Source organism: Heterodontus francisci, chromosome 31 (genome assembly GCF_036365525.1).
Source record: "Heterodontus francisci isolate sHetFra1 chromosome 31, sHetFra1.hap1, whole genome shotgun sequence".
NCBI classification, from domain to species: domain Eukaryota; kingdom Metazoa; phylum Chordata; class Chondrichthyes; order Heterodontiformes; family Heterodontidae; genus Heterodontus; species Heterodontus francisci.
In genome coordinates, this window is record NC_090401.1 from 7870025 (window position 1) to 7896801 (window position 26777).

The following is a 26777-nucleotide window of genomic DNA, read 5'->3' on the forward strand; positions in this document are numbered from 1 at the left end:
AGAGGGGCGACATGATAGAGGTTTACAAAATTATGAGTGGCATGGACAGAGTGGATAGTCAGAAGCTTTTTCCCAGGGTGGAAGAGTCGCTTGCTAGGGGACATAGGTTTAAGGTGCAAGGGGCAAAGTTTAGAGGGGATGTGCGAGGCAAGTTCTTTACACAGAGGGTGGTGAGTGCCTGGAACTTGCTGCTGGGGGAGGTGGTGGAAGCACGTACGATAGCGACGTTTAAGAGGCATCTTGACAAATACATGAATAGGATGAGAATAGAGGGATACGGTCCCCGGAAGTGCAGAAGGTTTTAGTTTAGATAGGCATCAAGATCGGCGCAGGCTTGGAGGGCCGAATGGCCTGTTCCTGTGCTGTACTGTTCTTTCTTCTTTGTACGTAAATGCACAAAGTGTGGTGAATAAGGGTGGTGAGCATCAAGAACAAACAGCCGTGAATGACTATGATATAGTGGCAATAATGGAAACATGGATAAAAATGGTGAGGACTGCATGCTTAATATTCAAGGATACTAAAGTGTTCAGAAAAGATAGGGAAGGGAAAAAGGGAGGTGGGATGGCAGTACTGATTAGGGAAGACATTGTAGTGTTCTGAAGAAGGGTCACTGACCCGAAACGTTAACCCTGCTTCTCTTTCCACAGATGCTGCCAGACCTGCTGAGTGATTCCAGCATTTCTTGTTTTAGTTTCAGATTTGCAGCATCCGCAGTATTTTGCTTTTATTATACCAGAATTTCCATCCAGTTCTAGTCACTAAACTTTAGGAAGGAAGTGAGGGTCCTTGAGCAGTTGTAGAGGAGATTTATCAGGTTGGTTCTAGGGATGAGAGATTTTAGCCACAAGCTTAGGTTGGAGAAGTTGGGGTTGTTTTCATTGGAGTAAAGGTGATTGAGGGGAGATCTGAATCGAGGTTGTACTAGATCCTGACAGGTCTAGATAAGGTAGATAAAAAAAGCTGTTCCCATTAGCTGATCGTGCAAGAACTAGGGGACACAGATTTAAGATTTTGCGCAAGAGATGCAGGGGGTAATGTGAGGAAGAGCTTTTTTGCGCAGCGAGTGGTAATGACCTAGAACTTGCTGCCTATGCAGATGGTGGAAACGGAGACAATCAATGACTTCAAAATGAAATTGGAGAGGCACTAGAGGGAAATAAACCTTCAGTGTTACGGTAATAGAGTGGGGGAGTGGGACTGGCTGGATTGCTCTAGATGGACTCGATGGGCCAGGTGGCCTTCTTCTGTCCTGAGACTCTATGGGCTGAATTTAATGGCACCCCCCCAGGGGTCAGGAATGGAGGCAGGGGGACCTGTAAGTTGTGTCAGAAGGCAGGGGTGCGGAGTGTCTGTCCTCTTCCCAACACCTTCCAATTTAGTCCAGGGCAGCGAAGTCTGGGATAGCCTTCCCCCACCGGCCAAATGCAGCCCAATTAATGGCCAGTTAAGAGTCTCTTCCCTCCTCCGCATCAATGAAATGGAAGGCGGAGGAGCCTGCCACTGCAGTGGGACACCACCAGGTAAAATCTGGCCTCCTGGTGGTTAGGGGAAACCTTCCTTTGGGGGCATTCATGAGCTGGTGTTTTCTCTGCAGCAGAGAAGCAACTGGACTCTGACATGTGCAGACCCTAAGTGGGGGTCCCTCTCTCTCCATCTCTCTCTCCATTCCAACTTGAAAGCTTTCAAATCCTGCTTGTTGACTGACTACCTTTGCAAGCTCTGGCTACAATCAGAAACCATGTTGGAGGAAATCATCAGCATCACTATCTCCAAAAGGCTCACTGAACTAGTCATCTACCTCTACAAACTAAAAGCCTCAGGACCACTGAATTCTGTTAGAAGCCAGCCGAATCACCAAATTCCACAGACTGTATAGATTTTTTATGGACTCTAATTTAACTAAACTACTTTTCTCACTCTGTAACTTATTTATGTGTGTGTAAACCTCTAGTGTTTGTGTCAGAGTGAAAGTTGGCACGTTGCTTATTATTTTATTAGTTCAATTTAGGTACAATAAAGTTAACCTCAAGAAAACCTGTCCTATTGGTTCTTGTTATGATATCAGCAATAAGTAATCAAATACCTACTGAATTGGCCAGCATATCTATATTAAGAAAAAATTAAACCTGTTGTGGTCCAGCAAGGAGAGGGAAAAGAGGGAAGCTCTTCAATCCCTCCTCACTTGACCATAACATAAATTTAGGGGCTCACGTCCGGGATCAAACCCAAAGACAAACGGGAAATTGGAAGTGGGAAAATAAATTGATCCCGAGCAATAATTTAAAAACTTCAATACAGGTTTTCTTGTGGTTTACAGTGCGAGAATACTAAAATGTCCACATTCAAGGCCAGTACCTTCCTAGAACAGAGTGAAGTAACCTGGGCCAGGTTAAAAGCCATAACTGTTGAAGAGTTCAAGAGTGTAACTGGGGAGTTAGAGATTACTATCTGTCAAAAAACTAGGAAGGCTAAAATCCTAAAACTTGTGGCCAACCATTTTAAAATTGACACTGAAGAACTGGAGGCAGGCATAGAATCGGAAACAGACAAAGTAACATTCATAGAACATAGAACAGTACAGCACAGTACAGGCCCTTCGGCCCACGATGTTGTGCCGAACCTTTAACCTACTCTAGGATCAAACTACTGACATACCCTTCATACTACTATCATCCATGTACCTTTCCAAGAGTCACTTAAATGTCCCTAATGTATCTGCTTCTACTACCACCGCTGGCAGTGCATTCCACGCACCCACCACTCTCTGTGTAAAGAACCTACCTCTGACATCTCCCCGTACCTTCCTCCAATCACCTTAAAATTATGCCCCCTGGTGATAGCCCTTTCCACCCTGGGAAAAAGTCTCTGGCTATCCACTCTATCTATGCCTCTCATCATCTTGTACCCCTCTATCAAGTCACCTCTCATCCTTCTTCGCTCCAATGAGAAAAGCCCTAGCTCCCTCAACCTTTCTTCGTAAGACATGCCCTCCAGTCCAGGCAGCATCCTGGTAAATCTCCCCTGCACCCTCTCTAAATCTTCCACATCCTTCTTATAATGAGGCGACCAGAACTGAACACAATATTCCAAGTGTTGTCTAACCAGGGCTTTATAGAGCTGCATGATAGAGGTTGACAAAGTTATGAGCGGCATGGACAGAGTGGATAGTCAGAAGCTTTTTCCCAGGGTGGAAGAGTCAGTTACTAGGGGACATAGGTTTAAGGTGCGAGGGGCAAAGTTTAGAGGGGATGTGCGAGGCAAGTTTTTTACACAGAGGGTGGTGAGTGCCTGGAACATGCTGCCAGGGGAGGTGGTGGAAGCAGATACGATAGCGACGTTTAAGAGACATCTTGACACATATATGAATAGGAAGGGAATAGAGGGATATGGGCCCCGGAAGTGCAGAAGGTGTTAGTTTAGGGAGGCATCAAAATCGGCGCAGGCTTGGAGGGCCAAATGGCCTGTTCCTGTGCTGTACTGTTCTTTGTTCTTTTGCAGCATAACCTCGCGGCTCTTAAACTCAATCCCCCGTTAATGAAAGCCAACACACCATACGCCTTCTTAACAACCCTATCAACTTGGGTGGCAACTTTGAGCGATCTATGGACATGGACCCCAAGATCCCTCTGTTCCTCCACACTACCAAGAATCCTGTCTTAAGCCTGTATTTTGCATTCAAATTCGACCTTCCAAAATGAATCACTTCACACTTTTCCAGATTGAACTCCATCTGCCACTTCTCAGCCCAGCTCTGCATCCTGTCAATGGCCCGTTGCAATCTACACTTGCCTTCGACACTATCCACAACTCCAGCAACCTTCGTGTCATCGGCAAACTTGCTAACCCAGCCTTCCACTTCCTCATCCAAGTCATTTATAAAAATCACAAAGAGCAGAGGTCCCAGAACAGATCCCTGCGGAACTCCACTGGTCACCGAGCTCCAGGCTGAATACTTTCCATCTACTACCACCCTCTGTCTTCTATGGGCCAGCCAATTCTGTATCCAGACAGCCAACTTTCCCTGTATCCCATGCCTCCTTACTTTCTGAATGAGCCTACCATGGGGAACCTTATCAAACGCCTTGCTAAAATCCATATTCACCACATCCACTGCTCTTCCTTCATCAATGTGTTTTGTCACATCTTCAAAGAATTCAATAAGGCTTGTGAGGCATGACCTGCCCCTCACAAAGCCATGCTGACTATCTCTAATCAAACTATGCTTCTCCAAATAATCATAAATCCTGTCTCTCAGAATCCTCTCCAATAATCTGCCCACTACTGGCGTAAGACTGACTGGTCTATAATTCCCAGGGTTATCCCTATTCCCTTTCTTGAACAAGGGAATAACATTTGCCACCCTCCAATCATCTGGTACTACTCCAGTGGACAGTGAGGACGCAAAGATCATCGCCAAAGGCGCGGCGTTCTCTTCCCTCGCTTCCTGTCATATCCTTGGGTATATCCCGTCTGGCCCCGGGGACTTATCTGTCCTCATGTCTTTCAAAGTTTCCAGCACATCCTCCCTCTTAACTTCGCTAAAAGACAGCTAGAAACAAGATTAGAATTAGAATTCCAGAGAGACAGAGGGAGGAAAGAGAATTCCAGGAAAGGAAAAAAGAAAGAGCTTTCCAAAGGGAGTTAAGGCAGCACGAACTGAATAGGGGAAGACCGAATGTGCCCAGTGAAGGCACCATGAGTGGGAGAGTTTCATTCCATGCGGTATCAAGAAACTGCTGAAGGCACTGAATACTGCAAAGGCTATGGGCCCTGACAACATTCTGGCAATAGTACTGAAGACCTGTGCTCCAGAACTTGCTGTACCCCAAGCCAAGCTGCTCCAGTACAGCTACAACACTGGAATCTACCTGTCAATGTGGAAAATTGCCCAGGTATGTCCTGTACACAAAAAGCAGGACAAGTCCAACCAGGCTAATTAACACCCCATCAGCCTACTCTCAATCATCAGTAAAGTGGTGGAAGGTGTCATCAAGCGACACTTGCTCAGCAATAACCTGCTCAGTGATGCTCAGTTTGGATTCCGCCAGGGCCACTCAGCTCCTGACCTCATTACAGCCTTGGTTCAAACATGGACAAAAGGTGAGGTGAGAATGACGCCCCTGACATCAAGGCAGCATTTGACTGAGTATGGCATCAAGGAGAATGTGCAAAACTGAAGTCAATGGGAATTGGGGGCAAATCTCTCTGCTGGTTGGAGTCATACCTAGCGCAAAGGAAGACGGTTGTGGTTGTTGGAGGTCAATCATCTCAGCTCCAGGACATCACTGCAGGAGTTCTTCAGGGTAGTGTCCTAGGCCCAACCATCTTCAGCTGCTTCATCAATGACCTTCCTTCAATCATAAGGTCAGAAGTGGGGATATTCGCTGATGATTGCACAATGTTCAGCACCATTCGCGACTCCTCAGATACTGAAGCAATCCGTGTCGAAATGTAGAAATTATATTCTTCAGCATTCTCCTCATGTAGTCGATGCTCATGCCTTCCTGTTCTAGGCAATTTTGAATCAGGTTCAGTACCTGACTTTGTTGAGCGGTTAGTCCATTCATCAGTGCATCATTACCACCTGTACATATCCCCATTCCACCTTTATTTTGCATTGGGGTATGCAAAGCTAGAGCTGATCCTCCAATTGCAGGCTGTGGTTTGTTCAGCAAAATATCCAGGCTTGGGCTGATTAGTGACGTGAATGTTACTTGCCACTTAAGTGCCAGGCAATGATCATTTCCAACAAGAACCTAACCATCTCCCCTTGACATACAATGGCATTACCATTGCTGAATCCCCCACTATCAACATCCGAGGGGCTACCATTGACCAGAAACTGAACTGGAGTAGCCATATAAATACCGTGGCTACAAGAGCAGGTCAGAGGCAAGGAATCCTGCGGCGGGTAACTCACCTCCTGACTCCCCAAAACCTGTCCACCATCTACAAGGCACAAGTCATGAGTGTGATGGAATACTCTCCACTTATCTGGATGGGTGCAGCTCCAACAACACTCAAGAAGCTCGACACCATCCAGGACAACGCAGCCTGCCTGATTGGCACCCCATCCATAAACATTCACTCCCTCCACCACAGACGCACAGAGGCAGCAGTGTGTACCATCTATAAGATGCACTGCAGCAACACACCAAAGACAAGGGCAGCAAATGCATGGGAACACCACCACCTGCAAGTTCCCCTCCAAGTGACACACCATCCTGACTTGGCACTATATCGCCGTTCCTTCACTGTCACTGGGTCAAAATCCTTGAATTCCCTTCCTAACAGCACTGTGGGTGCACCTACCATGGACAGCAGCTGTTCAAGATGGCAGCTCACCACCACCTTCTCAACGGCAATTAGGGATGGGCAATAAATGTTGGCCGAGCCAGCGATGCCCATATCCCATGAATTAATGAAAAAAAAGAGTTCCAATGTAGCACAACCCTCTGAGAGAAAATTGTTCTTCTCATCTCTGTCCAAAAAGGGCGACCCCTAATTTTAAAACAGTGCGCCCTAGTTCTGGATTCGCCCATAGGAGGAAACATCCTTTCCACATCCACCTTGTTGAGACCGTTCAGGATCTTATATACAAACAACAAAGAACAGTACAGCACAGGAACAGGCCATTTGGCCCTCCAAGCCTGCGCCAATCTTGATGCCCGCCTAAACTAAAACCTTCTGCACTTCCGGGGTCCATATCCCTCTATTCCCATCCTATTCATGTATTTGTCAAGATGCCTCTTAAACGTCGCTATCGTACCTGCTTCCACCTCCTCCCCCGGCAGCAAGTTCCAGGCACTCACCACCCTCTGTGTAAAGAACTTGCCTCGCACATCCCCTCTAAACTTTGCCGCTCTCACCTTAAAGCTATGTCCCCTAGTAACTGACTCTTCCACCCTGGGAAAAAGCTTCTGACTATCCACTCTGTCCATGCCGCTCATAACTTTGTAAACCTCTATCATGTCGCCCCTCCACCTCCATCGTTCCAGTGAAAACAATCCAAGTTTATCCAACCTCTCCTCATAGCTAATGCCCTCCAGACCAGACAACATCCTGGTAAACCTTTTCTGTACCCTCTCCAAAGCCTCCACGTCCTTCTGGTAGTGTGGCGACCAGAATTGCACGCAATATTCTAAGTGTGTCCTAACTAAAGTTCTGTACAGCTGCAGCATGACTTGCCAATTTTTATACTCTATGCCCCGACCGATGAAGGCAAGCATGCCGTATGCCTTCTTGACTACCTTATCCACCTGCGTTGCCACTTTCAGTGACCTGTGGACCTGTACGCCCAGATCTCTCTGCCTGTCAATACTCCTAAGGGTTCTGCTATTTACTGTATACTTCCCACCTGCATTAGACCTTCCAAAATGCATTACCTCCCATTTGTCCGAATTAAACTCCATCTGCCACTTCTCCGCCCAAGTCTCCAACCGATGTATGTCCTGCTGTATCCTCTGACAATCCTCATCACTGTCCGCAACTCTACCAACCTTTGTGTCGTCCGCAAACTTACTAATCAGACCAGCTACATTTTCCTCCAAATCATTTATATATACTACAAACAGCAAAGGTCCCAGCACTGATCCCTGCGGAACACCACTAGTCACATCCCTCCATTCAGAAAAGCACCCTTCCACTGCTACTCTCTGTCTTCTATGACCGAGCCAGTTCTGTATCCATCTTGCCAGCTCCCCTCTGATCCCATGTGACTTCACCTTTTGTATTAGTCTGCCATGAGGGACCTTGTCAAAGGCTTTACTGAAGTCCATATAGATAACATCCACTGCCCTTCCTTCATCAATCAATACTTCAATCAAGTTTCCTTTTACTCTTCTAAACTCCAATGAAAACAATCCCAGTCTGTACAAGCATTCCTCATAAAACAACCCGCTCATTCCAGGTATCAGTCTATGAAACCTCCTCTGAACCGCCTCCATCACATTCACATCCTTTCTTAAATAAGGAGACGAAAACTGCACACATTATTTGAGATGTGGTCTCACCAATGCCTTGTATAACTGAAGCATAACATCCTTACTTTTATTTTCAATTCCTCTCATAATAAAGGATAGCATTCCATTAGCCTTCTTTATTACCTGCTGTAGCTGTATATTAACGTTTTGTGACTCATGCACTAGAACATCTGGATTCCTCTGCACCTCGGAATTCTGCAGTCGTTCTCCATTTAAGTAATACTCTACTTTTTTATTCTTCCTGCCAAAGTGAACAGCTTCACATTTTCCCACATTATACTCCATCTGCCAGATTTTTGCCCAATGACTCAACCTATCTATATCTGTATGCAACCTCCCTATATCCTCTTCACAACTTACTTTTCTACTTATCTTTGTGTCATCTGCAAATTTAGCTACCATGCCATTGTTCCCCTCATCTAAGACATTGAGCCCCTGCGGGACTCCACTCATCTCATCCAGCCAATCAGTAAAGGATCCATTTATGCATACTCTCTGTTTTCTATCCATGCTAATATGTTACCCCCTACACCATGAGCTCCTACGTTGCACAATAACCTTTTATGTCACCTCTGGAAATCCAAGTATAAAAGTACGTCAACGGACTCCCCTTTATCCATGGCACATGTTACTCCTTCAAAGAACTCCAATAAATTAGTTAAACATGATCTCCCTTTCAGAAAGCCATGCTGACTATCCCCAATTACCTTGAGTTTTTCTAAATGCCCAGCTTAATGATCGATTCGAACACCTTTCCCACGACAGACATCAAGATGACTGGCCTATAGTTACCTGTTTTCTGCCTCCCGCCCTTCTTGAATATAGGGGTTATATTTGTGTCTTTCCAGTCTGATGGAACCTTTCTAGAATCTTTCGAATTTTGAAAAATAACCAACACATCTACTACCTCATTAGCCACCTCTTTTAAGACCCTAGGATGAAGCCCATCAGGACCCAGGAACTTGTCAGCCGCAGCTCCATCAGTTTGGTCATTACCGCTTCCCTGGTGATTGTAATTTCAGCAGGTTCCTCTCTTCCTTCCACCTCTTGATTTACAGCTGCGGCGAGTAACTCACTTCCTGACTCCCCAAAGCCTGTCCACCATCTACAAGGCATAAGTCAGGAGTGTGATGGAATATTCTCCACTTGCCTGGAAGGGTGCAGCTCCAACTACACTCAAAAAGCTTAACATCATCCAGGAAAAAGCAGCCCGCTTGATTGGCACCTAATCGACCACCTCCTTCAACATTCACTCCCTTCACCACTGATACACAGCAGCAACAGTGTGTACCATCTACAAGATGCACTGCAGCAACTCACCAAGACTCCTTCAGTAGCACCTTCCAAACCCACAACCTCTACCATCTGGAAGGACAAGGGCAGCAAATGCATGAGAACACCACCACCTGCAAGCTCCTCTCTAGGTCACACACCATCCTGACTTGGAACTATATCGCTGTTCCTTCACTGTCGCTGGGTCAAAATCCTGGAACTCCCTTCCTAACACCACCTTCTCAAGGGCAATTAGGGATAGGCAATAAATGCTGGCCTAGCCAGCAGAACAAACAGAAAAAAGTTACCTCTAGCTCAGGACCGGATGCTAAGCTCTTAAAGTCCTCCCAGTTGATACCAAAGTTCAATGAGGGGGATGAGGAAGCATTTTTCATCAGTTATGAAAAGCTTGCAAAATAGTTGAAGTGGCCAGTGGACAGCTGGACATTGTTATTGCAAAACAAACTAACAGGAAAAGCCCATGAGGGTTATTCACTGATGCCTGATGAGAGTTCATCACAGTCTTCTTGGCATTTCTTCATAGACAAAGATTTTGGGAAGGTTGTACTCATTGGTTACACGCCTGCTGGTGGCTAGTTAGGCCTATCCATGACTGGCAGATTGTCCCACAGTTGATACAAGTGAAGGTGCAGCCACTGCTGGGGACAATTGGATCTATCCTTCTCCTTTTCTCTTTCATGCTGATTCTTCGCTCAGTCTCAGAGGTGTCTGTACCCTCCCGATGTAGCATCTCCAGGCATCACGATCTATGGCCGGCGCTTCCCACTGGTGATGGTCGATGTGGCACACAGAGAGGGACTTCTTCAGGGATTATTATTCACCATCTTTTTCAGCATGATACTGCAGCAGGCAACAGAAGATCTTAAGGAGGTCAATTTCCGTACGCTTCCAGACTGATGGAGGCCTTTTCAACCTCAGGCGTCTTCAGGCTCACACAAAGACACAAGAAAAACTCATTCTTGAACTTCTTTCCATCAGGTTATGAGACGACTAAAAATATTATCCTGAGTACATATGAGCTGGTACCAGAGGCATACGGCCACAAGTTCCAAATTCTCTGAAATCAGCCGGAACAAACTTCAAAAGGGTAAAGCAGCTCACTTTCAACCGATGGATGCAGGCACTTAAGATAGAGTCCACCTATGAAAACCTCAGAGTGGTGATCCTTCTCGAGGAGTTCAAAAACTCGCTTCCCCTTTCCATAAGAAACCACATGGAGGTACAAAAGGTTCTGAGAGCCAGGTAGGCAGCAATCCTGGCTGATGATAATACACTTATTCACAAGCCCTTTCCTCAAGGGAAACCCTTCCCTAGTCACCTCCAAAAACCTGAAAAGGATAGAAGGTGGCAGGGTGATAGGAGGATGAACAGCCAGGAGTGGGAAGGGAGAGCTGGAACACAGGGGGCCCTCCTCAGGCCAAAAAGGAAGGTGCTGAGAACAGGAGTGACGCCCGGAAGCCTGTATGTTTTCATTTTAACAAGGCAGGTCACTTTTGAGCTGACTGCTGGAAGTTACAGGGAAAAGCCATAGGATTAGTGAGGGTGTACCAGACCAGTGCAGGAAAAGGGGCCCTGATGGAAAGAAAAGCAAACCAGGCTGTGGTTTTAACTGCGGCAGTAAAACCCAGTAAACGTACTGCTGAGAGTTCGGGAAAACATAACAAAATCCCTGAGAGTTACCAGGATTTTGAATCCAGAGGAAATAGACCCCATACCCCTCGAGTGAAGTGAGTAAGCCCATAGTCATACTTAGGGATAGGAATACAGGGGCCATCCAATCTCTTCTTCTGGGAAAAGGCATAATCTTTCCCCCAGAGAGCGCATTGCATGCTAGAATGCTAGTAAACCGTATTGTAGGAAAGTATATGCCCATACCTTTATACAGGGTGCACCTGGAGTGCAACCTTGTTTCAGGACCGGTAACTGTGGGGATTGTCCCTAATTTACCTGTGGATGGAGTCAACCTGCTCCAGGGTAATGATCTAGCAGGAGCAAAGGTGGTAGCTTCCAGTGGTTTCAGAGAGACCAAAAGAGGTAATGGAGACAGAGCAGTTACAGGAAAAGGTCCCTGGCAAATTTCCTGACTGTGTGGTGACTCGGTCCATGGCCAAACAAGCTCCGTCAGAGGAGGCTTAACTGGAACTGCAGACAGATGACCCTACTGTGTGGTTATCTGAAACCTTCTTTGGAAAGGTAGAGGACCCAAAGATGGGTTAAACCGGTCTTTCTTAGTCAAGGTTCAGCTAGCTGCCCAAACTGAAGCTGTGCAGAGCTCCCTCTTCCAGAGTGCTACTGTTTAAAGGATAAGGTGCTGATGAGGAAGTGGAGATCTCATCACAGACCTGCAGATGAAGAGTGGACAGTGGTTCACCAGGTAGTGGTGCCGCTGAGGTACCGCAGGGGAACATTGTGAATAGTCCACGAGATTCCATTGGCTGGACATGTCGGTATCAGAAAAACCCTAGCCTGTATCAGACAGCATTTTCACTGGCCACAACTACACAAGGATGTGGTGGAGTTCTGTAAGACTTGCCACACATGCCAGGTTGTGGGGAAGACTCAACCTGCAATAAAAGCTGCACCCCTAATTCCCATACTGGCTTTTGGGGAACTGTTCAGCAGAATGTTGGTAGATTGTGTGGGACCCCTGATGAAAACAAGAGGGGGCTACCAGTATCTTCTCACCATTATGGATGTGGTTACTCGATTTCCAGAGGCCATCCCTCTAAGAACTACCTCTGCCAAGGTAGTGGTGGAAGGGCTAACTCAATTCTTCACCAGATATGAGCTGCCTGCTGAGATCCAGTCAGATCAGGGCACAAATTTTATGTCCAGTATTTTTAAAAACATCATGAGAAATCTGCGCATAACCCAGCTAAAGTCCTCAGCCTACCACCCACAGTCACAAGGGGCTTTGGAGTGGTACCACCAGACCCTAAAGACAATGACCAGGGAAAACTGCTATAAGTACTCCCATGACCGGGACAAAGAACTGGGATTTCTTCTGTTTGCTACCAGAGCCTCACCTAATGAGTCCACAGGTTAAGTCCCTTTGAATTAGTTGGACACGTGGTGAGGGATCCTCGCAAACCAATCAAGGAGAGGTTTTTGGGACCCAGGGGTGAATCTTCCCTACAACTAACCGAGAACAGCTCACAAGAGCCTGTGCGGTCGCTCAGCAACAACTAAAAATCTCCCAGACAGCTATGAAAGGCAGGCGGATAAACATGCCAAAACCAGAACATTTCAGCTGGGAGACTATGTGTTAGTGCTATTAACAACACAGGGAGAACCACTGAAAGCCTGGTTCAGTAGCCCGTACAGAGTAATAAAGAGAATTAGCCAGGAGAATTACATAATTGACACCCCAGATCATAGGAAAAAGCAAAGGCTGTGTCACATCAATATGTTAAAATGGTATCACTGCCAGGAAGGGGACAAACAAACACAGGTCTGTCAGGCAGTCAGGAAAGAGAGCGAAAGGGACAGTGAGATGAGTCAGAGGAAGGACTGGAGGATTCCCAATCGAACTGCCTTCCATTCGGTTAACTAACACCTAAATGTTAGGGAAATTAGACACCGTGCTCAGCTATTTAAATGCAGAATAGAGAGGAGACCTCCCAAGGCTGCTCACAGCATTTAAAGGAATCTGCAGGGAAAAACCAGGATTCACAACCCTAAAATAAAAGTAAAATACTGCAGATGCTGGAAATCTGAAATAAAACCAAAAAGTGCTGGAAATACTCAGCAGGTCCGAAAGCATCTGTGGAGAGAGAAGAAAAGTTAAGGCCAGTGACCTTTCATCAGAACAGTAGATCAAAGAGCTGGCACAGGCACAATGATCTGAATGGCCTCCTTCTGTGCAGTATGATTCCATGATTCTTTCAGCTACCATGATGTTAGTGGCTGGGATTTCCTGCTTTAGCTTTCTCTGGTGCACAGTGGAACTGTGGAACTAATAACAGGGCATTTCACAAACTGTTGCTCTTAGATTTTCAAAACCTTTAAATTTGAACGGTCAGAATCACAGTCTGTGAGTGCAAATTTCCCGGTATTCCTCTCAGTGTGTAGGAATGCCAGACTAGAATATTCCACCCAGTTTGTCTGGCACACAAGTGTGTCTGTCACGCTCCAGGTATCATAGAAACATATCTGTCACACTGAAAAAACAAAGTATAAAATCATTTGGACCTGGGGTTTCTTGCTGAATGACACCTGTTTACAGGTACCAGGCTAGATAAAGGAGGAAAATGGGAAGAGGGAGACCTTCAACTGAATTCCTGCCCTAAAATCTAGTCACCCAAATTTTCCTCTGCTGCCTTGGGGATCGATGTACCCACCCACCCATTGCCTGCCTACTGACATGTAAATATTTGGACAATTTTACTTTGTTCTCACTTCCAGGAAAGAATAGCCCAATCAAGGACGCATTGTGGCTCACAGTAATGGTGGCTCAGAGGCAGCCTGCATTCTATAGAATGAAGCCCATGGTGTGACTGAACTATAGAGAAGACCATTGGGATACTGAAACTCCACCTGAAAAGTGTAAGCAGACCAGGGACAGCATTTCCATATAGTCCAGTAAGGGTTACCAAACTGTTACTGCATGCTGCAAGCTCCAGAGAACCAGTGGATGTGGTGTATTTGGAATTTCAGGCGGCTTTCAATAATGTCCCACACAAGGTTAGTAAATGAAATTAGAGCACATGGGATTGGGGGTAATATACTGGCATGGATTGAGAATTGGTTAACGGACAGAAAACAGAGATTAGGAATAAACGGGTCAGTCTCAGGTTGGCAGGCTGTGACCAGTGGGGTACCGCAGGGATCAGTGCTGGGGCCCCAACTATTCACAATCTATATCAATGATTTAGATGTGGAGACCAAATGTAATATTTCCAAGTTTGCTGATGACACAAAACTAAGTAGGAATGTGAGTTGTGAAGAGGATGCAAACAGACCTCAAGAGGATTTAGACAGACTAAGTGACTGGGCAAGAACATGGCAGATGGAATATCTTGTAGAAAAATGTGAAGTTATCTATTTTGGTAGGAAAAACAGAAATGCAGAGTATTTCTTAAATGGTGAGAGATTGGCTTGTGTTGATGCCCAAAGGGACCTGAGTGTCCTTGTTCATGAGTCACTGAAAGCTAACATTCAGGTGCAGCAAGCAATTCGGAAGGCAAATGGTATGTTGGCCTTTATTGCAAGAGGATTTGAGTGTAGGAGTAAAGATGTCTTGCTGCAATTATATAGAGCCTTGGTAACACTGCACGTGGAGTATTGTGTACAGTATTTGTCTCCTTACTTAAGTAAGGATATACTTGCCATAGAGGGAGTGCAATGAAGGTCGACAAAACTAATTTCTGGGTTGGCAGGATTGTCCTATGAGGAGAGATTGAGGAGACAGGGCCTGTATTCTCTCAAGTTTATAAGAATGAGAGGTGATCTCATTGAAACATACAAAATTCCTACAGGGTTCAACAAGATAGATGCAGGAAGAATATTTCCCCTGGCTGGGGGGCATCTAGAAGCAGGGGACACAGTCTCAGAGCAACGGGCAGGCCATTTAGGACAGAGGTGAGAAGGAATTTCTTCACTCAGAGTGTGGTGAATCTTTGGAATCCTCTACGCCAGAGGACTGTGGAGGCTCAGTCATTGAATATGTTCAAGACAGAGATCGAGACTTCTAGATATTAAAGATATCAAGGGATATGGGGCTAGTGTGGGAAAATGGTGTTGAGGTAGAAGATCAGCCATGATCTAGTTGAGTGGCAGAGCAGGCTTGAGGGGCCGAAAGGCCTACTCCTGCTCCTATTTCCTGTGTTCCATCCTGCTCGGAATAAGAAAGAGTGGGCAAGCCCTATAGGCTTGGCATCAAGATGAGTGGCAGTCTAGGAGGAGGTCATTCAAGCACATCATCAGCCACAAGGGACTCTGAGACAGGCAAAGTCACATGGAGAATAAACACCAGCACAGACTGCTCCTGTGCTATAATTTCTATGCGGTTCGATATAGAATTGGAAGTACTGTAAGTCAAGGTCAATATCTTCAGTCACTGCTGATATTCATAGCATGTTAGTGTCAAATTTTTAGTGTCAGATCTTTGTGCAATGAGACTGGTAAACAGATACAAGAAGGTAAATGTGTGATCAACCTGCTCCCATCCTGTCTCCCTCTGTTTCTCCTTTATGACTGTCCAGGAATTCCAGACTTTCCTTCTAGTCTGCAGTGAGAAGACAGAAGGTGAGGATTTCTCTTCTAGTAGATGATTGCTGGAACATAGAAGCCTGTTCCACCATTCAATCAGATCATTGTCTGTCTGTACCCTCAACTCCATTTACCTCCCTTTGTTCTATATCCTTTGATACCCTTACCTTATTTCTGCACTGGAGATCGATAACATTATTACTTACAAAGAGAGAGGGCCTGAGCCCTATCCAGACCTCCAATCCCATCCACACCCCAACCCCAGATGGGGGGCAGAAAAGAGGTCGGGGCCACGGAAGAGAGGGAGAAGGGGGGACAGGGAGAGGGGTGATGATTGACAGGAGATGGGAGCCAGAGACAAGATCTGGAGTTTGAGATGAGGGTAGGGAAGCGATAGGTAGGGTGAGGTTTAGGGGCAAGCTGGATATCAGGGCTGGGCGGGGGAGGAGGATCAAAGCCAATGGGATTAGGATGCGGCAATGGGGAGGTGTTAGGAGTTGCAATGGGGTCATACCGAGGGACAGGTGGGATCGGGATTGAGATTGGACTGGGGATGCCTGCAGTTCCTTCCTCGGATCAGCTGCTAAGCAGCTACAGCTTGGACCATCCCGTCACTTCTGATTAAATTTAAGTCACAGTGTCGATGATGTCATCAGACCATGTGTGTAAAAATGTTAATTAGGCTCCCTCCTGCCTTTTGCAGGGGCCCATCAAAGGCCTGATTTCTGTATATTAAAATGTAATGGGGCAGGAATCCAATATTTTACAGCACTCCGACACGGGAGTTAAAATAGACACTGCTGTTTCTGACTTTAGTCAACAGTATATCCGGTGGCCTAAGATAAGCAGCACCACAGAGGGGGAGGTCACCCAAGTAAGATGGTAAGATGACAAATGTAACAGTGTACTTTCACTAAATGTGATCAGACCTTATATATTCATGTGGATGGATATCATCTGTTTGTGTGCATATAAAAGCAATGTCATGACATCTTCCTCCATTCCTGGCTGCCTTTATAGATGTACCAAAAATCTCAGCCCCAATTTTTTCATCAATAGACCTGGAAATCCTTGACACAATCCAGACAGATGAACAGTTTATCAGTTCCTGCAAAATACACACAGAAATGTGTGAAAAAGCACAATTGTCAAAATAAATGGTGTTAATACTGTACAGCGTTAGGTTATAGCAAGGTTGTCCAACCATTTTGTGTGGGGCCACATTACAATTTTTGTCTTATATGGTGGGGGGGTGGTCGGTGAGACAATTTCATAAAGATAAAGGCATTAAAAATTATCTTACAATAATTCAAAACAACAACAAAGCTGCACTTTTGTGAAGAAGCTTCACAACTAATTTGTAAAACTTCAGACTAATTAATTGACTTACTTTCTGGTCACTATGTTGGACACTGATTTAGTGAGATACCTGCCTTTTTTTGTTTGCACAAGCAGTCAATGTTTGCCTGCATACTTGTTGTAGCGATGCGGAGTATTCCGGAGAGATGTCATTCTGTCAGGACTGATATTGATCTCTCTCTCTCTCTCTGCCCCCCCTCTGCTCTTTCTCTGTCCCCCTTTCTGCTCTCTCTCTATCCCCTTTCCCTCTCTCTCACAGTCCCCCTTTCCCTCTCTCTCACTGCCCCCCTTTCCCTCTCTCTCACTGCCCCCCTTTCCCTCTGTCCCCCTTTTCATATGAACATATGCAAAAATACAAATTAGGAGCAGAAGTAGGCCATTCGGCCCCCTCTAGTCTGCTCCACCATTCAATAAGATCATGGCTGATCGCCACACTCCCATCTACCCTGGATAACCTTTGATTCCCTTGCCTAAAAAGAATCTATCTCCCTCCGCCTTAAAAATATTCAATGACCTCACCTCCACCACCTTCTGAGGCAGAGAGTTCCAAAGTTGCACAACCCTCCGAAAGAAAACATTTCTCCCCATCTTTGTCCTAAAAGGGTGACCCCTAATTTTAAAACTGTGCTCCCTAGTTCTGGACTCATCCACAAGAGGAAACATCCTTTCCACATCCACCTTGTCAAGACTGTTCAAGATCTCAAACTTCAATCAAGTCTCCCCTCACTCTTCTAAACTCCAGTGAAACCAAGCCCAGTCTGTCCAACCTCTCCTCATAAGACAACCCGTTCACTCCAAGTATCAATCTAGTAAACCTCCTCTGAACCGCCTCCAATGCATTTACATCCTTCCTTAAATATTCAAGATGTGGTCTCACCAATGCCCTGTGTAACTGAAGCATAACATCCTTACTTTTATTTTCAATTCCTCTCATAACAAAAGATAGCATTCCATTTGCCTTCTTTATTACTTGCTGTATCTGTGTACTAACTTTTTGTGACTCATGGACTAGAACACCTAGATCCCTCTGCACCTTGGAATTCTGCAGTCATTCTCCGTTTAAGTAATACTCTGCTTTTTTTATTCTTCCTGCCAAAGTGAACAACTTCACATTTTCCCACATTATACTCCATCTGCCAGATTTTTGCCCACTGACTCAACCTATCTATATCGGTCTGCAATCTCTCTATATCCTCTTCACAACATACTTTCCTACCTACCTTTGTGTCATCTGCAAATTTAGTACCATGCCATTGCTCCCCTCATCTGAGTCGTTGATATATATTGTAAAAAGTTGAGGCCCCAGCACAGACCCCTGCAGGACTCCACTCATCTCATCCTGCCATCAGAAAGGGACCCATTTATGCATACTCTGTTTTCTGCCAGCCAGTCAATCTTCTATCCATGCTAATATGTTACGCACTACACCATGAGCTCCAACATTGGACAATAACCTTTTATGTGGCACCTTGTCAAAAGCCTTCTGGAAATCCAAGTACAGTACATCATCGACAGCGCATGCTACTCCTTCAAAGAACTCCAATAAATTGGTTAAACATGATTTCCCATTCACAAAACCATGCTGACTATTCCTGTTTATCTTGGGTTTTTCTAAGTGTCCAGCTATAGCCTCCTTACTGATCGATTCAAACACCTTCCCCATGACAGACATCAAGCTAACTGGCCTGTGGTTACCTGTTTTCTGCCTCCCCCCCCACTTCTTGAATAGAGGGGTTATATTTGTTACTTTCCAGTCTGATGAAATCTTTCTAGTATCTTTCAAATTTTGAAAAATTAACACCAACGCATCTACTACCTCATTAGCCACCTCTTTTAAGACCCTAGGATGAAGCCCATCAGGACTCGGGGACTTGTCAGCCGCAGCTCCATCAGTTTGCTCAGTACCGCTTCACTGGTGATTATAATTTCACCAAGTTCCTTTCTTCCTTCCACCTCCTGATTTACAGCTAATACTGGAATGTTTTTTGTATCCTCTTTCGTTAAGACAGAAGCAAAATATTTGCAAAATACTGCAGATGCTGGAAATCTGAAATAAAAACAAGAATGCTGGAACCACTCAGCAGGTCTGGCAGCATCTGTGGAACTCCGAAGTTCCGAAGAAGGGTCACTGACCCGAAACGTTAACTCTGCTTCTCTTTCCACAGATGCTGCCAGACCTGCTGAGTGGTTCCAGCATTTCTTGTTTTTATTTGAAGCAAAATATTTGTTCATTTCATCCGCCGTTTCCTTATTATCTACTATTAACTCCCCATTCTCGCTCTCTAGAGGACCAACAATTACTTTACTTACTCTTTTCCTTTTTAAATACCTGTAGAAACTCTTGCTATCCATTTTTACATTTCTAGCTAGCTTCCTCTCACACTCTAATTTCTTTCATTTGCCAGTTCTGATGAAGGGTCACTGACCTGAAACATTAACTCTGCTTCTCTCTCCACAGATGCTGCCAGACCTGCTGAGTATTTCCAGCATTTGTTGTTTTTATTTCGGATTCCCAGCATCTGCAGTATTTTGCTTTACCTCTAATTTCTTTTGCCCGATTAATCTTTTAGTCCTTATCTGCCGTTCTTTATATTCTGACCAATTATCTGACCTGCCACTCATCTTTGCGTAATTATACGCTTTTCCTTTAGGTTTGATGCTTTCCTTAACTTCTTTAGTTAACCACAGATGGTGGGTCCTCCTCTTAGAGTTTTTCTTTATAGTAGGAATATACTTATTCTGAGTATTCCGAAATATCCCCTAAAATGTTTGCTACTGCTTCTCTATTGATCTATCTCCTTGTGAGAACAGAATTTTCGAGAACAGAATAACATGGGAACATTTAAGGTGAAATAATTAATCAATCATGTACTACTAATAAACTTTAGAGCATCAGCAGGCAGCTTATCAGAAATTAATAGTAGCTCTTTCAGTGCTGTAGGGACAGCTTATCAGTAGGAGTAGAAGGAGTAGACTAGCAAGCAAGATTCACAGGACAGCTGTAAGCTGCTTTATAAAAGCCTATTGTACTACAGTTCAAAAACAGATAAGAGCCATGAGAAAATGAAGTAAGAAGTTAAAAACACATTGACAAGGCAGGACCCCAATCAGGCCCTGACACCAAGGAACTGCAGAGTTTGTAAACCAATTGGGAACTTCAAGGGGGTGTCACTGATGTGTATGAAGAACTATAAGAAAGGCTTGATTTCCTTGCACCACCACGGAGGAGAAAGGTGGAGGCTAAGGTGTTGTTGTAATTTGCTTTGCTGATGATGTAACCAAGAAGGACTGCAATAAAGTTTCTTAAAGTTACAGTTGGACTTCGTCTCTCTTTGTGCAACTAATGGGATCGAACACTCCTAGTCTAGTAACCCAGTTCACTTCAGCTAGCTCAGTTTTCATGCCCACATAGCTTCCCTTACTTAAGTTTAAAATACTAGTCTTAGACCTACTCTTCTCTATTTCAGACGGGACATAAAATTCAATCATATTGTGGTTGCTGCTACCTAGAGGTGTCTTTACTCTGAGGTCATTAATTAACCGTGTCACATTACACAATACCAAGTCTAATATAACCTGCTTGGTTCCAGAATGTGCTGCTCTACGAAACTATCTCAAAACCATTCGATGAACTCCTCATCCAAGCTATTATTGCCAATCTGATTTTTCCACTTTATATGTAGATCAAAATCACCCATCATTATTGCTGTCCCTTTATCACAAGCACCCAATATTTCTTCTTGTATACTTCATCCTACATTGTGGTTACTGTTAGGGTGCCTGTAGACCACTCCTACTAGTAACTTATTTTCCCTACTATTCCTCATCTCCACCCAAACTGACTCTATATCCTGATCTCCTGAACCAAGGTCATCTCTAACTATAGCACCAATGCCATCCTTGAGTAACAGTGCTACCCTTCCACCTTTGCCTAGCTCCCTATTCTTCTTGAATGTCATATACCCCTCAATAGTCAGGACACAGTCCTTGTCATCTGGCAACCACATCTCCATAATGGCTATCAGATCATATTTATTTACTTCAATGTGCACTATCAGTTTGTCTACTTTGTTATGTACTGCAGAGTCTTCAGTTTTGTCTTTTTGCTATCTTTGTAACATCTAGTCTTGACTGTTGGTGTCGTCTTAGGTTTTTACTCTCTTTCCCTTCCTGCCATCTCTGACCTTCATTTCCCATATTCTATTCTCCTGCCTTGACTCTACCCCTTGATTTGTTACATGTACCCAGGCTGAATTCCCCCGACCCCCACCCGCCCCCCGCCGTTAATTTAAAACCCTCTCTACTTCCTTGGTTATACGGTTTGCTAGAACACTGGTCCCGGCACGGTTCAGTTGCAGACCATCCCAAAGGTACAGCCCCCACCTTCCCTAGTCCTGGTGCCAGTGCCCCATGAACCGAAACCCACTTCTCCCACACCAGTGTTTGAGCCACTTTGATTATTGGTGCAATAATCCAGAGATTATTACACTGAAGTTCTGCTCTTCGATTTGGTGCCCAACTCCTCACACTGTCAAAGCAGAACCTCTTTCCTGGTCCTCCCTATGTTGTTGGTACGTACAAGGACCATGACAACTGGAATCTCCCCCTCCCACTCCAAGTTCCTGTCCAGCCCTGAGCAGATGTCCCAAGCCTTGGCAACACAGCCTTCTGGACTCATGCTCTCGGCTGCACAGAACAGTGTCAATCCCCTTCACAATACTATCTTCTACTACCACTACATTCCTTTTTGCTCCCCCACTTGAATGGCTTCCTGTACCACAGTACCATGGCCAGTCTGCTATCCACCTTGCAGACCTCGCTTTCTCCACACAGGTTCAGAGCACCTCAAACCTGTTTGACAATTGCAAAGCCTGAGGCTCTTCCACTAGTGTCTGCTCAGTCCCTCACCTCCCTTACTCATGGTCACATCCTCCTGTCCCTCACTGCTGACCAAAATAGATGACCCTGTTCTAAGAGGTGTGACCGTCTACCAGAACAAAGTGTCCAGGTATTTGTCCCTTATGTTGCAAAGTGTTTGCAGTTTGGCTTCCGGATTAAGAATCCTGATGGGAATTCCTCTAGCTGCTTACACTTTCTGCAGACGTGTTTGTCCAGGATCGCCTAGTCACCTACAAACCACAGCTGCAAAATACCGCCATTGTTACTTATGCTATTAGTTAATTTACTTTAATTACTTTCTTAATGACTTTCTTAATTAACTCTCTTGTTTTCCAAGCCACTAAGCTTAACTAGTATGAGTAAATAAAACCTTATGATTCATAAAATTACCCGTGTTTTGAAAGATAAACGATAAAAAAGCTCACCAACCAATCACCTACTTGTTTTCCTGTGATGTCACACTTTGATCATTTTTTTCTCTCTCTGTACCCCTTCTCTCTCTCTCTGTTCCCCCTTCTAGGTACATAAGAACAGGAGTAGGCCATTCAGCAGGCCTCACCATTCAATATGATCATGGCTGATCTTTTTTTTCTATATTCATTCATGGGATGTGGGCATCGCTAGGCAGGCCAGCATTTATTGCCCATCCTTATTGCCCTTGAGATGGTGGTGGTGAGCTGCCTTCTTGAACCGCTGCAGTCCATGGGAGGTAGGTACACCCACAGTGCTGAGGGAAGGGAGTTGCAGGATTTTCACCCAGTGACAGTGAAGGAACGGCGATATAGTTCCAAGTCAGGATGGTGTGTGACTTGGAGGCGAACTTGCAAGTGGTGGTGTTCCCATGCATTTTCTGCCCTTGTCCTTCTAGTTGGTAGAGGTCGCGGGTTTGGAAGGTGCTGCCTAAGGACCCTTGGTGCGTTGCTGCAGTGCATCTTGGAGATGGTACACACTGCTGCCACTAAGCGTCGGTGGTGGAGTGAGTGAATGTTTGTGGATGGGGTGCCAATCAAGCGGGCTGCTTTGTCCTGAATGGTGTCGAGCTTCTTGAGTGTTGTTGGGGCTGCACCCATCCAGGCAAGTGGAGAGTATTCCATCACACTCCTGACTTGTGCCTTGTAGATGGTGGACAGGCTTTGGGGAGCCAGGAGGTAAATTACTCGCCGCAGGATTCCTAGCCTCTGACTTGCTCTTGTAGCCATGGTATTTATATGGCTATTCCAGTTCAGTTTCTGGTCAATGGTAGCTTCTAGGATGTTGATAGTGGGGGATTCAGCGATGGTAATACCAATGAATGTCAAGGGGAGATGGTTAGATTCTTGTAGGAGATGGTCATTGCCTGGCACTTGTGTGGCGCGAATGTTACTTGCCACTTATCAGCCCAAGCCTGGATAATGACCAGGTCTTGCTGCATTTCTGCACAGACTGCTTCAGTATTTGAGGAGTCGCAAATGGTGCTGAACATTGTGCAATCATCAGCGAATATCTCCACTTCTGACCTTATAGAGTCATAGATTGAAGGAAGGTCATTGATGAAGCAGCTGAAGATGGTTGGGCCTAGGACACTACTCTGAGGAACTCCTGCAGTGATGTCCTGGAGCTCAGATGATTGACCTCCAACAACCACAACCATCTTCCTTTGCGCTAGGTATGACTCCAACCAGCAGAGAGTTTTCCCCCTGATTCCCAATGACTTCAGTTTTGCTCGGGCTCCTTGATACCATACTCAATCAAATGCTGCCTTGATGTCAAGGGCAGTCACTCTCACCTCACCTCTTGAGTTCAGCTCTTTTGTCCATGTTTGAACCAAGACTGTAATGAGGTCAGGAGCTGAGTGGCCCTGGCGGAACCCAAACTGAGCATCACTGAGCAGGTTATTGCTAAGCAAGTACTGCTTAATGGCACTGTTGATGACACCTGCCATCACTTTACTGATGATTAAGAGTAGGTTGATGGGGCGGTAATTGGCCGGGTTGGACATGTCCTGCTGTTTGTGTACAGGACATACCTGGGCAATTTTCCACATTGCAGGGTAGATGCCAGTGCTGTAGCTGTACTGGAACAGCTTGGCTAGGGGAGCGGCAAGTTCTGGAGTACAGGTCTTCAGTACTATTGCCGAATATTGTCAGGGCCCATTGCCTTTGCAGTATCAAGTGCCTTCAGTCGTTTCTTGATATCACGTGGAGTGAATCAAATTGGCTGAAGTCTGGCATCTGTGATGCTGGGGACTTCAGGAGGAGGCAGAGATGGATCACCAACTTGGCACTTCTGGCTAGAGATTGTTGCAAATGCTTCAGCCTTATCTTTCGCACTGATGTGCTGGGCTCCCCCATCATTGAGGATGGGGATATTTGTGAAGCCACCTCCTCCAGTTAGTTGTTTAATTGTCCACCACCATTCATGGCTGGATTTGGCAGGAATGCAGAACTTAGATCTGATCCGTTGGTTATGGGATCGATTAGCTCTGTCTATATCGCAAACTGCTTACGCAGTTCGGTACACAGACAGTCTTGTAGCTTCATCAGGTTGACACCTCATTTTGAGGTATGCCTGGTGCTGCTCCTGGCATGCCCTCCTGCACTCCTCATTGAACCAGGGCAGGTCCCTTGGCTTGATGGTAATGGTAGAGTGGGGGATATGCCGGATCATGAGGTTATAGATTGTGGTTGAGAACAACTCTGCTGCTGCTGATGGCCCACAGTGCCTCGTGGATGCCCAGTTTTGCATTGCTAGATCTGTTCGAAATCTATCCCATTTAGCACGGTGGTAGTGCCAAACAACATGATGGATAGTATCCTCAATGTGAAGGCGGGACTTCGTCTCCACAAGGACTGTGCGGTGGTCACTCCTACCAATACTGTCATGGAAAGATGCATCTGCGGCAGGCAGATTGGTGAGGATGAGGTCAAGTATGTTTTTTCCTCTTGTTGGTTCCCCCACGACCTCCGCATATCCAGTCTAGCAGCTATGTCCTTTCGGACTCAGCCAGCTCGGTCAGTACTGGTGCTACCGAGCCACTCTTCATGATGGACATTGAAGTCTCCCACCCAGAATACATTCTGTGCCCTTGCCACCCTCAGTGCTTCCTCCAAGTTGCGTTCAACATGGAGGAGTACTGACTCCAGCTGAGGGAGGGTGGTAGGTGGTAAACAGCAGGAGGTTTCCTTGTCCAGGTTTGACCTGAGGCCATGAAACTTCATGGGGTCCAGAGTCGATGTTGAGGACTCCCAGGGCAACTCCCTCCCTACTGTATACCACTGTGCCGCCACCTCCGCTGGGTCTGTCCTGCCGGTGGTACAGGACATACCCGGGGATGGTGATGGCAGTGTCTGGGACATTGCCAGGTATGATTCCGTGAGTATGACTATGTCATACTGTTGCTTTGACTAGTCTGTGGGACAGCTCTCCCAACTTTGGCACAAGCCCCCAGATGTTAGTAAGGAGGACTTTGCAGGGTCGACAGGGCTGGGTTTGCCGTTGTCGTTTCCGGTGCCTAGATTGATGCCGGGTGGTCCGTCCGGTTTCATTCTTTTTTATTGACTTTGCAGCGGTTAGATTCAACTGAGTGACTTGCTAGGCCATTTCAGAGGGCATGTAAGAGTTATCCACTTCAATGCCTTTTTCCCACACTATCCCCATATCCCCTTATGTCATTTGTCATCCCTCTCTGTTCACCCTTCTCTCTCCCTCTCTCTCTCTCTCTCTGTCCCTCTTCACTCGCTCTTTGTCCCCCCTTCTCTCTCTCTCTGTCCCCCTTCTCTCTCTCTCTGTTCCCCTTCTCTCTCTCTCTCTCTGTTCCCCTTCTCTCTCTCTCCCACCTTCTGTCTCTCTCTCTCTGTCCCCCCTTCTCTTTCTCTCTTCTGACAGTTGCAGAGAGCCAGAACCCTCAGCAGGTTTGTTTTTTTAAATCTCAAGTCAGTTTCACAGCTGATCCTGACACCAGAATCAACAGTTTCTGAACTTCAGACAGATTGGGGGTTTTCCAGTGGGCTTTTAAAAAACTCCAAATCCATCCGAAGTTCAGAAACTGCTGTTCCCAATGTCAGGATCTGTCAGCTATGAAATTGACTTGCAATCTTTTTTAAAAGTCGATCTGACAAAGGGAAATTTCCCATCAGTAGTCACGGAGCCCTGGAGAGGATGAGGAACAGTCCAGGGAACTGTTTACATCCACGGGAGGTATGGGAACCTTTGGCGGGTCGTATCCTGTCCAGCGGGTCGTATGTTGGACAACACTCGGTTAGAGGGATACAAAATCATCAGAGCATCTGTATGACTGAGAACAGTCACAAAGCATCTGTAACACCGCGAATAGGCACACAGCATCTGTAACACTGCGAACAGTCACACAGCATCTGTCACAGTGTGAACAGTCACACAGCGTTTGTAACACTGCGAACAGTCACACAGCATCTGTAACACTGCGAACAGTCACAAAGCATCTGTAACATTGCGAACAGTCACACAGCATCAGTAACACTGCGAACAGTCACAAAGCATTTGTAACACTGTGAACAGTCACACAGCGTTTGTAACACTGCGAACAGTCACAAAGCATCTGTAACACCGCGAATAGTCACACAGCATCTGTAACACTGCGAACAGTCACACAGCATCTGTCACAGTGTGAACAGTCACACAGCGTTTGTAACACTGCGAACAGTCACACAGCATCTGTAACACTGCGAACAGTCACAAAGCATCTGTAACATTGCGAACAGTCACACAGCATCTGTAGCACTGCGAACAGTCACAAAGCATCTGTCACACTGTGAACAGTCACACAGCGTTTGTAACACTGCGAACAGTCACACAGCACCTGTCACACTGTGAACAGTCACACAGCATCTGTAACACTGCGAACAGTCAGAAAGCATCTGTAACACCGCGAATAGTCACACAGCATCTGTAACACTGCGAACAGTCACAAAGCATCTGTAACATTGCGAACAGTCACATAGCATCTGTAACACTGCGAACAGTCACACAGCGTTTGTAACACTGCGAACAGTCACACAGCATCTGTAACACTGC

General features: G+C 45.7%; 1 protein-coding gene across 2 annotated transcripts in view; it reads right to left on the reverse strand.

Annotated features, from left to right (window-relative positions):
• LOC137347064 (nuclear GTPase SLIP-GC-like) overlaps nt 1-26777 on the reverse strand; it is a 351039-nt gene that overhangs the window by 191803 nt on the left and 132459 nt on the right. For both annotated transcript variants that reach the window (XM_068011077.1, XM_068011078.1), the window contains exon 9: nt 16418-16596. In XM_068011077.1, coding sequence (XP_067867178.1) covers nt 16418-16596 — 179 coding nt within the window. The remainder of the gene's footprint in view (nt 1-16417; nt 16597-26777) is intronic.